The sequence below is a fragment of the Oryctolagus cuniculus genome, chromosome 2, assembly GCF_051225735.1.
Source record: "Oryctolagus cuniculus isolate XC-2025 breed Fujian yellow rabbit chromosome 2, ASM5122573v1, whole genome shotgun sequence".
In the NCBI taxonomy this organism is placed as follows: domain Eukaryota; kingdom Metazoa; phylum Chordata; class Mammalia; order Lagomorpha; family Leporidae; genus Oryctolagus; species Oryctolagus cuniculus.
In genome coordinates, this window is record NC_142868.1 from 111,307,564 (window position 1) to 111,321,861 (window position 14,298).

At 40.2% G+C, this 14,298-nt stretch overlaps 1 protein-coding gene across 2 annotated transcripts in view; it reads right to left on the reverse strand.

Moving 5' to 3' along the window:
- Positions 1–2,476: 2,476 nt before the first annotated feature.
- Positions 2,477–14,298, reverse strand: part of IL18R1 (interleukin 18 receptor 1) — a 46,040-nt gene continuing 34,218 nt past the window's right edge. The window contains exons 9-11 of one of the 2 annotated variants that reach the window (XM_008252716.5): positions 12,154–12,315; positions 7,269–7,427; positions 2,477–4,813 (exon numbers count right to left, since the gene is read on the reverse strand). In XM_008252716.5, coding sequence (XP_008250938.3) covers positions 4,458–4,813; positions 7,269–7,427; positions 12,154–12,315 — 677 coding nt within the window. In that variant the 3' untranslated portion in view covers positions 2,477–4,457. 2 annotated transcript variants of the gene reach the window in all.

Here is a 14,298-nt window from a genome sequence, read left to right on the forward strand (position 1 = left end):
GGGGGCACGCTCCAGCCAGGTGTGCACTTTCATCCTGCACAGAACTTGAATGCGGTGTTTGTCTTTCTGGGTCCCCCTACTTTGCTTGGAGTGGCTTAGAAGGCACCCTAAAGATTCCTCTCACTCCTTTTCCTCCTCTGAGCCAGACCAAAGCAGCCTGTTTCCTCTCTGCAGGGCCTGCCCGATGCTTTCTCCATGTAAGTTGCCTTCCCAGAAAAATAAATAAATAAAAGCCCGCAATTTCCAAATACTTCCTGCCGTGTCTCTACCCAACGGGCAGATTCTAAAGAGGAGATGGTGGCCCCCGCTTAATAGCAGACCTCATTGAGACTTACCAGGTATCAGGTTTCTGGGAATGGAATATGTGGATCATCCTGTATCCTCTGCTTTGAGATTCTAACTCTGTAAGTTCACCTGGGACATAATAGATGTGAGGCATTTCCTCACACCTTGTAGATATTTGGTTGTTCTGATTCTCTGCAATGACCTCTATTGTTTAAGAGCATGTGAAATCATGGGAGAGAAGGATGTCCCTATATGTAGAAAGTTATTTATTGGGCCCTGGGTGAGCATGTTTGAACCTAAATTTTAAAATGTGCCTATTAGGGCCAGACATTTGATCTAACGGTTAAACTGCCTGTTAGCAGGCCCACATCCAACATCCGAGTGCCTGGGTTAAAATCCAATTCTGGGCTGGCACCGCAGCTCAATAGGCTAATCCTCCGCCTGCGGTGCCAGCACACAGGGTTCTAGTCCCAGTCAGGGCACCGGATTCTGTCCTGAATGCCCCTCTTCCAGGCCAGCTCTCTGCTATGGCCCAGGAGTGCAGTGGAGGATGGCCCAAGTGCTTGGGCTCTGCACCTGCATGGGAGACCAGGAGAAGCACCTGGCTCCTGGCTTCAGACCAGCGCGGTGCGCAGGCCGCAGCGCGCCAGCCGAGGTGGCCATTGGAGGGTGAACCAACTGCAAAGGAAGACCTTTCTCTCTGTCTCTCTCTCTCTCTCTCACTGTCCACTCTGCCTGTCAAAAAAAAAAAAGAAAGAAAAAAAATCCAACTCTGGTTTCTGATTCCAGCTTTGTGCTAAGGCAAACCCAGGAAGCAGTGGGAATGACTTAAATAATTGTGTTCCTGCCCCCTAAAAGGAAGACTTAGATTGTATTCCCAGCTTCCTGCTTTGGCCTGATCCAGCTCCAGCTGTTGCAGATATTGAAGGGAATTAATCAGTTCTCTCTCTCTCTCTCTCTCTCCCCCTCTTTCTACTTCTCTCTCTCTTTCTCTCTCTCTCTCTCTGCCTCTAGAATAAATTTTTTAAAATATACATGTACATTAATGAACTTGCATGTGCTGGCCTTCCATGTCCAAGAAGTCCCTGTATTTAATATTGAGTGACTTTGTGAGAAAAGAAAGGGAAGTGCTCCCCGCCTGGGTGGAAGGTAAGACAAGAAGGTAGTTACAAAGTCGTCTGACATTTAAAAAGATGCTGACATTCACTCTGAATGGCTCATATCTTAATAAAACAGATTGGGGTCTTTCTGATTTTTTATTGACATGATATTTATACATATTATGAGACACAATGATTCGTGTCTACTTTGAGCAGTTAAGTGAAGTAATTAGCATTCTATCATCTTAATCTTTAATCATTTCATTAACATGACTGCAGTCAAAATCCTCTCTGTGTTTGGAGGTATTTAATGCATTATTGTTAATTATATTCACCTTCTGTACCACAAAACACCCAGAACTTGGTGCTTCTAACTGAATCAACTGGTCAACCTCTTTCCTTATGCACTCCCCCCCCTACTCTCCCCACTTTTCTACTCCCAGCTTCTAAGAGATCAACTCATATCTATGAGTGAAATCATGAGATGGTTGTCTTTATATGCCTTACTTCTTTCACTTAACATAATGTCCTCCATGTTGTTGGAAATAACAGGATTTCAAAATTTCATGGCCATATAGAATTCCTTTGAGTATATACCCCACATTTTCTCTATCCATCCATTGATGAACATTTAGATTGAGTTCATAGCTCAGTTATTGTGAATAGTGCTGCAATAGACATGAGAGTGCAAATGTCTTTTCAACATGTTAATTTCATTTCCTTTGAGTATATACCCAGCAGTGGGATTTGCTTGGTTGTATGGTATTCTTTTTTGTAGTTTTTTGATGCACTCCCATACTGTTTCCATAATAACTGTACTAATTTACATTCCCATAGTATATAAGACTTCCTCTTTCTCTACATCCTTTCACAGCATTTATTTTTGTCTTCTTGATAACAACAATTCTGAGGTGAGATGGTAAGATGATATTTCACTGTGGTTTTTGATTTGCATTTTCCTGATGAGAAGGCTGCTGAGCAATTTTTTATGTACTTACTGGCTTTTGGTTCTTTTGAGAAATGTAGGAATCTGAACACAATTGAAACAGACATCAAAAGTCATTTGAAAAATAGAGGCAGGAGCCCAATGATTCATTAATATATCTCAGTGTATTTTACAACTGTTAAAGCACAAATATAATGTATATATGTAATCTATTGAATATGAAATCCATTTAAAAGCAAAATCTCTGTTTTAGAGACTGATTATAGCAATAGAATTTCTATGGATTATGTATTTTCATATACAATGCATAAATTAAGTTATTTTACCTTTTTTGCCATCCAATTAGCAATAAAAATTATAAGCACTACAAAAATAACTTTCTTACACAGAAAATATCATTCTCCTTTGTTTTTCAGCAATATCTACCACATCTATTTTGAAGTCATTGTTTTAAACTTTTCTGTGTACACATGTTCAAATCAGCCTCCCAAGCTAATGGTTTCACTTGTCCGACTCTTTCCTTTCTCTTTAAGGCTGAAATGCACCAGTCCTTGATTTCGTGGACAGCCATTATTTCTGAGACCATCAGAAAGGCTCATTGTGCTGTGCTCCTTTAGGGAGATGGATGTGCCAGGAAACTTAGAATTTTGTAGAAAATGAAATTAAAAGACAAGTTTATTTTGATGCAAAAAATTTTAAAACTGTGTGGAGTCTTGAATCATGCATATTTCCCATGAACTCTTTGAAGATCCCTCACGTAAATGGAAGTCAAACTATTTTATACCAAAATAACTTTATCTTAATTCCACTTAGCAATAGCAATACCAATCCTTCTGTAATGTTAAGCCTCTAGGAAGAATGGCTCTAAGTACTTTCCTCGCATTTATTTCTTCAGTTCCCCGGTGAGGTAGGTCTGTTATTTTACATATGGGGAGACTGAGGCACAGAGAGACTAGACACGATTCCAGAGATGACAGACATGAGCAAACACAGGATTAGAGCTATGGATTGGCTGCACAGCCCACACTCTCAACCACCACGCCTTGTTACCTCCATGCTCCAGGCAATTTCAATATGTAACTTTAAAAATTCAAGCAAATAGCTTTTGTTTTCCAGTTTAATAACTAATGTATTCTGACACCCATCCTGGAGAAAAGCATTTACATCAAGGCTGTAGTTTAGATCATTAAAAGTGAACGATCCAGAGAATTATCTGAACATGTGTGATTCTCATGAAAGATAAAAGGTGTTTGAGGTATGGTGGGGAGCTTCCAGGCCGGGGCTATGTAAGGCCCATTAAATTATTTGATCTGGCCCTGGCAAGGCACATGGAGGTGAACTCTAAACTCAATAAAACTATAGCAGGCTAATTTTTAAGCTAATAATTGTGTATGGCTGGTGAATGATGCTATAAATATCCAAATGGCCCTTGTCATAAATTGTCTGCCCACCCCTGGTAAATGGTCTAAATACGCACGCCCTCTGCGGTATCTTGCTAGGATTCCAAGAACGATTGTCTTGCAACTATGCAGCAGTGTACATCAATGCACTCAAAGCCCAGACCCTACTGGCATCACATTCCCGCCCCACCCTCCTGATTGACAGACAGCCCTGCAGGTGTACGGTTCTTTCCATCCACGCCCCCTGCAGATTCCACAGTGTTTGGGTTCTAGTTGAAGGATAAACGCAGCATTGCCCATTACTCTGTTTCCTACTGGTTCAAGGAAAATGCCTCTTCATGCACTTAACATCTTCTAACTCAAATTAACCATGAGCATCAACAAATCTTAAAGCTGTGTCCTTTTTTAAGGTATAAGTTCTTGTGCATCAAGCCTGGCCTCATACTTGCATTGTATACGAGAGCAGCTATAAGCAGCTGCATCCAACTGTGGAAGTGGAAGAAAGAGCACCTCCATGTTGTTTGAATTTCAGAGTCTTCAGGGAGCACATGCCCACAGTTCAACACATAGTCTTAATCCTGATAACCTAATCGCAATTTCTTCTTCCAAACCATGAGCAGGATTTTCACAGAGTTCAATATTTTGAACAATGGCCTTTGTGATCAATTGGATGACACATTCAATTCCTAAAACAGAGTTCTTTCTGACTTGCAGCTTTTCTGAAGGTCAAGGTGCTGAGAGAACAGGCGTGATTTCTGAGTCACCTGCAGCTGGCTTGACCGTTTTTGCAGGCATTAAGTAAAGAAGATTTTTCCAGAATCTTGAGTTATAAGAAAGAGACTTATCAGCCTTCCACTTCAGAAATCTGTGAGATTTCAAAAGCGTTAGTGACTGAGGCAAGAATGTCAAGTCACTAACAGGTGTAAATTCGATTAAGATTATTTTAATTTTCCTTTCCACCAATGCTTCGTGGAGTCCACTTTCAAGTTCATATCTCACTCTATTACACATGTATCTTTTACTTAAGACAATGATGAGTCTTCGGCTCTTTTCTATCAATGAGTGGATTTCATCAACAACAGCTGAAAATGCAAGACATGTCATTACTTTAAGAGAATTGAAAGGCTAAGCATGGGAGATAAGTCATTCTGTAGTCTCCTATTTTATATTATTTAACTCTTGACCTCACTGATAAGTTTCTTATCAAGATAAACTATTTACTCTCAATTTTATATACCTACTAAAGACACTTTCCTACATAACAATAATAATGATCTTAGCACTTATGCATATCACACCTCCTCCTGAATACTTTTTGTTTAATTCACTTAATCATCATAAAGACCCTATTATCGCTCCCAATATGCAGACAAGGAAGCTGAAGTACAGAGTGGTTAAGGAATGTCCTCAGAGTTGCACAGCTAACACATGGCAGCACCAGCACCTGAGCCCAAACAGAGTACATTGTCCTAACCAGTATACAGTCCTGCTCTCCATCTGCATGGAAGAGCATGCAAAAATTAACACACAAAATAACATTTTTCTTCAAAATATCAGGTAAAAACTAGTTTTGCTTTCTGGGCCATACAGTGTTTGTCACTGATACTTCACTCTTACATTGTTGCTCAAAAGCAGCCATAGAGGACATGCAAACAAATGCCGGTGGTGTGTTGCTGTCAGGGGCCCAGGTCGCACCTCTGGATGACTGCTCACCAGCCCCTGTTCTAAAGCTCTGGGCCTTCACAGAGAGAGCTATCAGTCAAACCTAACTACAACCATACATACACTCTTTCTGTTTGTGTGATAACTACAATGATATATACTTTCAAAATCACTCCTACAAAATAAGGCGAAAACAGTTCAATTGATGTAGAGTCAAACACAAATGCTTTGCACATAACAACATGCAATCTGAGATAGCATAAAAATTGATCATTGCATGCATTTGACAATCTAGCACATTATTCCCTATGAAACACCATTCATTAATAGACTGTAGTATATTTTGTCTAATTAGTAATATTTTCCCCTTCCGATTTATAATATAGGAAAGAATGTACAACTACTTATTTATTGCTGTATCTTCAGAAATTGACACATAAATGGAATTTAATAAATATTGAATGAATGAGTGATGTAACAATGACACTATTTGTATTTTTCGTTAGCATCAGTGTCCAAAACTTAGCTTGGAATCAGATTTCAAATGTTTTCTCTGGAAGACATCAGAGAAAACACAGAAATATCACTAAATTTGATTGCAACTGTAATTTACTTCAATTTGTGTATCATAGTTGTTTATACTCATATGTAAGTATTAACAGAAACCACTGAATTATACAAGTATAATTTGGTAAGAATCACCAACTTCCTCTTATTTATTCTTTCTAATTTCCCTATTTGTTAAAGATTTATTTATTTATCTGAAAGGCAGAGTTACAGAGAGAGAGGAAGAGAGAGAAAGGGAGAGAGAGAGAGAGAGAGAGAGAGAGAGAGAAAGCTTCCATCTGCTGTCCCTCCCCAGATGGCCACAACAGCCAGGGCTGGGCCAGTCGGAAGCCAGGAGCCTGGAATCTATCTGGGCTTCCCATGTGGGTGGCAGGGACCCAGGAACTTGAGCCACCTTCTGCTTCTTTCCCAGGCACATTAGCAAAGAGCTTGGTGAGAAATGGAACAGCCTAACACTCAAACAAGCACTCAGATGTGATGCTGGTGATGCAGGTGGCGGCTCAAACAGCCATGTGGTAACACTGGCCCGTAATTCTCCTATTTTCTACTTAATCTTCTCACCTGTAATCATACAATAAAGAAGCACTTTCTACTTGGAATTATCCTGTATTTATAGTGTGAACATCACATTTTAAATCCACAGTACAATTCTGCTTACTGCAGTCATTTCTAGATAAATGCTGCAGATTATTGCAACAGGTTCTTGAATAGAAATACCCTGTTTGGGCCAGTGCTGTAGCGCAGTGGGTTAATGTCCTGGTCTGCAGTGCCAGCATCCCATGTGGGCACCGGTTCAAAACCTGGATGCTCCACTTCGGATCTAACTCTCTGCTATGGCCTGGGAGAACAGTAGAGGATGGCCCGAGTCCTTGGGCCCCTGCACCCACATGGGAGACCCAGAGGAAGCTCCTGGCTCCTGGCTTCGGATTGGCGCAGCTCCGGCCATTGTGGCCAATTGGGGAGTGAGCCATCGGACGGAAGACCTCTCTCTCTCTCTCTCTCTTTCTCTCTCTCTGCCTCTCCTCTCTCTGTGTTACTCTTTCAAATAAATAAATAAATCTTAAAAAAAAAAAGAAATACCCTCTCCCTTTCCCAAAATTTCAGAGAACCTTGAAGTAGACCAAGAGAAGAGATTATTTGAAGCACCATTCTAAATGTATTTTCTCACTACTGAATTTGTTGCCTTGCCTGGTTACTGCTGGTTTAAGGTTTGTTTATTTTTAAGGATAGCCATCTAAATGGTTAACCAATTCCTTTGTTAAAAGCAAAACATCTCCCCTGGTTTTACCCTGGTACTCCTTTACTTACCTCCTCCAGGCATGACATCCCTTTCAAATATACATAACTTATACCCAAAATGTTTCTCCAACACCCTGGGCAAAATCTCCACAGCAAATGTGTATTCCTCTCCATCTTCGGGTCGACATTCTTTTAGGTAAGACACAAAAGCATCGTATGTTTTTCCATCTAGGAGATAAGGTTGACTGTTTTAACTAGTGTGTAAATAACAGTTTAGGTGAAAATGTCAGTGAAAGTCATAAACAGTGAGTTTAGAATCTTTGAAAAAGAAAGGTTAGATACAGCATTGTTAAACCTCAGATGCTAAGCAAAAGGACTAGTTAGCCAAATGTCTTTTTGAGCATCTTCTTTAAGACTCCCTTTGTTTGACACTGCAAAGGGGTAAAAAAAAATCAGGTAATGGAATTTAAAGAAAATAAAAGCCGAAGGAGCACAATCAGGCCCTCACTCCAGGAGTGGGGAGCAAATCTCACCTTGGTTTACTCATCACTCAATTCTGCCACCATTCCAATTACTGCCCCTAAAAGAACCCTCTAGCAAGTGAAGGCAGACACAAAATTGAATGTTTCCACTCAAGAGCAAGAAGAAGCAGTAGAGGTGATGGAAACCTCTGTGCTGTTAGAACCCCTGCTATGATACCTTTACATTTTATAGACTATTGTATGTCAAAAGGAAATTTTCACTGATTATCATTGCTCCAACTTAATTCCTAAAAATTAAGCAATATTGAAATGTTAGCTAAATAATAAAGATCATTTTATTGGGTAACTAAGAAAATTATGTCTTTATTTATTTATTTATCAAGAGGAAGAGTTAGAGAGAGAGAGGGAGAAAGAGAGAGAGAGGTCTTCCTTCCTCTGGTTCACTCCCAAATGGCCGCAATGGCCTGAGCTGGGCCAATCTGAATCCAGGAGCCAGGAGCTTCCTCCAGGTCTCCCACACGGGTGCAGTGACCCAAGCACTTGGTCCATCTTCCAGTGCCTTCCCAGACCATAGCAGAGAGCTGGATCCAAACCGGAGCAGCCAGCGGGACATGACCTGGCACCCATATGGGACCACAGAGGGAGGCTTAACCCACTACACCACAGTACCAGCTCCCAAAATTCTGCCTTCTACCTTCATTGGAAATGTTTGAGAAAACAATACAAATAAATGCAACAACTTGAGAAAAGTAGTACCACATTTACAGACAAAAACAGCATAATACAAGCAGAAATAACAAAACTAGCAAACAAAAAATCTTGGCCAGAGGACAGTGAGTTATTCCATGCTTTCTGAAAGAAGGAAATTTTGAGTCGGGTCCTAAATATAAAAGTGATGCTAGGAGCATTGGGGTCTGTAGAAGAAAAAGGAAAGTTAGAGGAATGATCTCTCTTTATCCTGTGACAATTGGTCAGACAGCAAAGGAGTTAGCTTCATGCTCGAGTATATTATTGGAGTTGATGAATTTGCTACTGGGTGTTTTTGGAGCCTTTATTAATATCGAGTGGCATGAAACCATTCTAAATTTATGTCCTTTGTACTAGCCACATCATTTATGCCCAACTGCCAAACTCAACATCCTCAACAGCATTCAGGCTCACAAGATAACCAAACTTCTTCAGTTCTATCTACAGTTTGCTGGTTCAGCAGGTCAAGTCAGAACCTACTGTTATGTATAGCAATTACTCTTCAGAATTGCATGCACAACAAGGAAAGGGCATTTTGGTAAAAATGGGCTAATTATTTGCATATTGGAGATAGTGAAAGTTAGTAAAAAGTAAGACCAGTTAGACCAGTAAGTAGGTCTGTTGGATAATCCTGTTAGATTTCTGTGAACTATAGCTATCTACTAGTTACAGTAAAAGCTAGTGCTTCGATTAGTATGGTCTTTGTGACCATGATGAACTCAGACACCAAGATGTATGGCAAATGTATAGGCAAACTTTTTAAAAAGACACATTTTTCTCATAATCAGCATAAAACCAATTGCAATAAATGAGCAAGACAGTTCAAATATTAATTTATACTATATATGAAATAACTTTGATCTTAGCCATGAAAAATTTGATTAATTGCTTTCAAATACTTTATTTCCCTCAATTCTCTTCTTGTGGTGCAAATCTGTTTATTTTTTAAAGATTTATTTGTCTGCTGAGAGGCAGAATTACAGAGAGGGAGAGAAGCAGAGAGACAGAGAGGGGTCTTCCATTTGCTGGTTTACTCCCCAAATGCCCACAACAGCCAGGGCTAGCCAAGGCTGAAGCCAGGAACTCCATCTGGGTCTCCCACATGGGTCTCAGGGGCCTATGCACTAGACCAGCATCTACTGCCTCTCAGGTACATCAGCAGGAAGCTGGATGGGGAGTATGGAGAAGCTGGGACTCAAAGCCACACTCCAATACGGGACGTAGGGGTCCCAAGAGACAGCTTAACCTGCTGCACCAGAAATCTGCTCATTTTGAATCACCATTTATTTTAAATGTAGACCATGAAAGGCTTAGTGACTTTGAAAACTGACAACATAAAGTGTTCAAGGAATCTGAAATCAAATGATATTTATTCTTCTGGTTGTGCAGAAGTGAAGCCACCACAGGGGTGTATATTTGGGAAAAGAAAGAGTCCATCAGACCAATGCTTCCACTATGTGTGTTGACCATGATCTGCTTTTAATTTTTTAAATTAAACTACTTAAATTGAAATTTAAATTTTTTTATTATTTCATTTCCAGTCTTTCACAAAGCAAAAGTGAACACACCCTTGGATATTGCAGCAAGGTTGAATTGCTGAGTAAGTGTTCAGTTTTGTCTATATAGCTTACTCCTGTCCTTTACATGGGCTGCACATGCTCATGGAGCATGCTTCTAATGGAAATGATTTACAGCGTGTCTTTAAACACCTGTGCACTTGCCCTGCTGAGAATTAGGAAATATGAGCTGCAAAAATTATCTGTGAATCAGGTCAAACACTGCCGGAGAGGAAAAGTACCTTAGCTGAAAATCAGAAGGAAAATGATTAGTCAACGTCCATTTTAAGACAAATGTTGATCTTTGCAAACAGAGATCATTCAGAAAACTTCAGTTATAGATGTCCTGGTTTGTGGAGCATCTCTCCATAGAGAGTCAGTCACACACACACACACACACACACACACACACACTGGCTCAAAACTAAATTCATTAGCTTTGTTAATTTTATATTATTAGATAGAAAGTTTTAAGTGTAAAATATGCATCTATAAAAATACCAGAGGATCTATAGAATAATTCCTTTATAACTTGATGATCAGAGAGCCTTTGTAAGTATTTATGACTCCAAATCCAAAAAGCATAAAAGCAAAGATATATTTGAGTAGATTTTTAAAAAGTCTTCCACACAGTATAACACTAGAAGCAATGCTAAAAGACAGCCACAATCTGGCAATATTGGCATTTCATATTATAAACAATATATTTACTGCCTTAAAATGTAAATAGCCCCTAGAAACAAGTAAGTAAAAAAAAAAAACTAAAACCCATCAGCCCAATGGAATAATGGGTGACTGGCATGAAGAAGTAGGTGGAGAAAAGAAATTCAAGCAAATCTTAAGCAAATGAAAAGTTACCCGTGTTCTTATACAATAAGAAAAATGCAAATTAAAACTACTTTGAGATAACAACTTTCACTTATCAGACTGGCAATTATCCAAAAGGCTGTGGGTGAGACTGGAGAACAAGACTGACTCCCATTCCTCGAGGGCAGTAGTCAGTATGGTTGTGAGGTGGGAAAATCAACAGCGTCTATCAAAATAATAGCTGGGTATGCTCTTTGTATTTCTGGACATTCTACTTTGGGGATATATTGTGCACACATGAAACAATGAATGTATAAAGATATATACCACAGCATTTCTATGATAACAACATATTGGAAAGAAACCTGACATCCACGGACATGAGGCTAAATAAAAAACACTACTTTGACAGAAATAGAATGTTGAACCCTAAAAATTAAAGGAATTCTTTATAAAGTAATGCGGAAGGCTGTCTAAAGTATAGTAAAGTTGAAATTGTCTACATAATAAGGTAAAATTTGCTTTTTAAAAAGGAGGGGTGGAAAAGGACTCTACATTATTTAGGCAGACATGCTATCAACAAGGGGGTACAGTGAGAATTTCAGACGTGAGACAAGACTGGCAGGGTGACTTCCTACTCTATAATTTCCTAGACATTTGGGTTTTGAACCGTGTGAAAATTTTTTCCTACACACATGCGTGCACATATAAACACAGACATATGCACACACATAGAGAAAAACAAAGCAAGAGCAATGAATTAAATTTATTTGTTTGTTTCAGTAATTTTCTTGAAACTTGAGGGCTTCCAGTCCCCTTTAAATATAGGGAAACTGAGGCACAGAGTCACCAGAAAGACATAGTAGTAGATAAAAACTAGGAGGCCTAGGAGACCAGAACCTAGTCTAATGTAGCTAAGTCTTGTAGCTTAAGGTTCTTTCTGGCATATCATTCAGCTTCCTAGGCCAAAATAATGAGTCATAAAACAATTCAGTTCCATTTAGACAGACTTTATTGAGTGTATGCATCATATTCAACACCTAGATAAAGTACATACAAGGACAACCACATGGACAGTCACTGGGCTCAACCATTCCACAGGCACTTAGGAGGACAGGACAAACAAAACCGAAACAGCTAGAGAGTAACTTTCCACAACACAGAGGTAAGCACAAGGAGAGGTTTCACAAACAATGTTCATAATGGATGCTACACATAGAGCAATTTTTCCATGGAAAACCTCTCCCCTAGATTAAGCAGTAACATTCCTGTGATCAAACTAAGAGGAAGATTAACACTTCTTTATTGTGTTTCTTAACGAGAGCATAAAATAAGAAGTCCCAGCATTTCGGTAACTGTTACCTGTTAATGTTTCATCTCTTCCCATGAAACGTCTATAAAGCAGAACCAAGTCCACTCTATAAATGACACCCACGATCACAAGGCACACGACTACTACTGAGATTGAAACGGCTATGATCATTCCTCCAGTGAAGACATGGCCCGGGATATCTGCCCCAGGTGCTAGCAAAGAAAGAGAAAAAGGAAAAGAAAGCGATGAATCAAAGAAATGGTCCCAGTGTCTCCCATGGTCATGTTGCAATAGTCAGTTTCCCTCCTTCACACCAATGCAGCTGTCACTCCAGCTGCTTCTACCTTGCACAGCGTTACTTGGCCTTCCTGCCTTTAGTCTGGAGCCGTGATCTTTCTCCCCCAACTTTTAAAGAATAAACATGTACCCAGGGAATGTCTGAGACCTGCAGGGCAAACACTGTATTGTGTTCCATCAGCACCCGCGGGAAATCAGATTTCTAGGGAGATAAGATACTAGTGTGTAGCACGGAGGACCCAAACATCCATCTCAGGTACTGGGTTAAGAACAGAAACAGGAGCTTTGACTGATTGAGATTGCCTAGGCTTGCAGCCAGCTTCATCTATTATTTTCTATCAAAGTGAAAACCATGGATGTCCTTGAACCTTGATATCTTCATCTGTCAAATGAAGACCGGAAGAGTCCCTGCTTCAGGGACTTCAGGGCTGGCTCTGTGGCAAAGTAGGCTAAGCCTCCGCCTGCAGTGCTGGCATCCCATGTGAGTGCTGGTTCGAGTCCCGGCTGCTCCTCTTCTGATCCAGCTCTCTGCTGTGGCCCAGGAAAAGCAGTAGAAGATGGCCCAAGTGCTTGGCCCCTGCACCCATGTGGGAGACCCAGAAGAAACTCATGGCTTTGGATTGGTACAACTCCAGCCATTGGAGCCACCTTGGGAGTGAACCAACAGATGGAAGACCTCTCTGTCTCTCCCTCTCTCTGCCTGTAACTCTACCTCTCAAATAAATAAATCTTAAAAAGAGAGAGAGAATCCCTGCTTCACTTACACAGTTTCTACTTGGGGGATTGAGTAAAAGAGGTTCCATATAAAGTCATGAACAAAGTGCCTGGCACACAGCTCTCAGTTCAGCAAAACTTTGTAGAAAAGTGTCCTTGGGAAAAAAAGTTACTTCCTAGACTGATTCTTTTTATGCATATTTCCAACAACATGAAATAATACAAAGGAGTGTCAAGAGATAGTTATTTTTCACAACCGTTCCATGATGTGGTAACAGCAATGCTGATGAAGTAGTACATTTCCTTCTGGGTTTGCATTTTGTCCCTGCAAGTTTTTGCTTAACTGAGATCACGTGGGAATCACTCTTTGTCTTTTCACATTATATTATGAGCACTTCACCACGTCATTAAATTAGAATTCATAATATCCCAGTATTTAAATTGAATGATTTTTTGATATACACATTGTATTGCAATAAAAATATGCATACACATTTATCCATACTTCTGAATAGATTTGAGGATAGAAATATTTCTAAGTCAAAGCAGACAAGTTTAAAGCCCTTGCTCGGGCCAGCGCTGTGGCATAGTGGTTTAACACCCTGGCCTGAAGCGCTGGCATCCCATATGGGCACTGGTTCGAGACCCAGCTGCTCCACTTCCAATCCAGCTCTCTGCTCTGGCCTGGGAAAGCAGTAGAGGATGGCCCAAGTCCTTGGGCCCCTGCACCCACATGGGAGACCCAGAGGAAGCTCTTGGCTCCTGGCTTTGGATCTGCCCAGCTCCGGCCATTGGGGCCATCTGGGGAGTGAATGAGCGAGTAGATGGAAGACCTCTCTCTGTCTCGGCCTCTCCTCTCTCTGTGTAACTCTGACTTTCAAATAAATGAATAAATCTTTTTTTTTTTTAAAAATAAGTCTTTGCCAGCTTAGCTAGCACAAGGTTTAGCAATGATTTTTCCAGCAAAATTAGCGCTTAGGATGCAAGTGTGAGCTTGGGCATTTTTCTTCACTGTGAAAGCTGCTTGATAAGGCTGATGAAGAAGTCAGGAAAAGAGCTTAGCACCGAGCCTATCATATACTCACTCATAATCCATATGTCATGAGTGTGATTTGTGGTGTTTTTTTTTTGTTTGTTTGTTTGTTTGTTTTTTTGACAGGCAGAGTGGACAGTGAGAGAGAGAG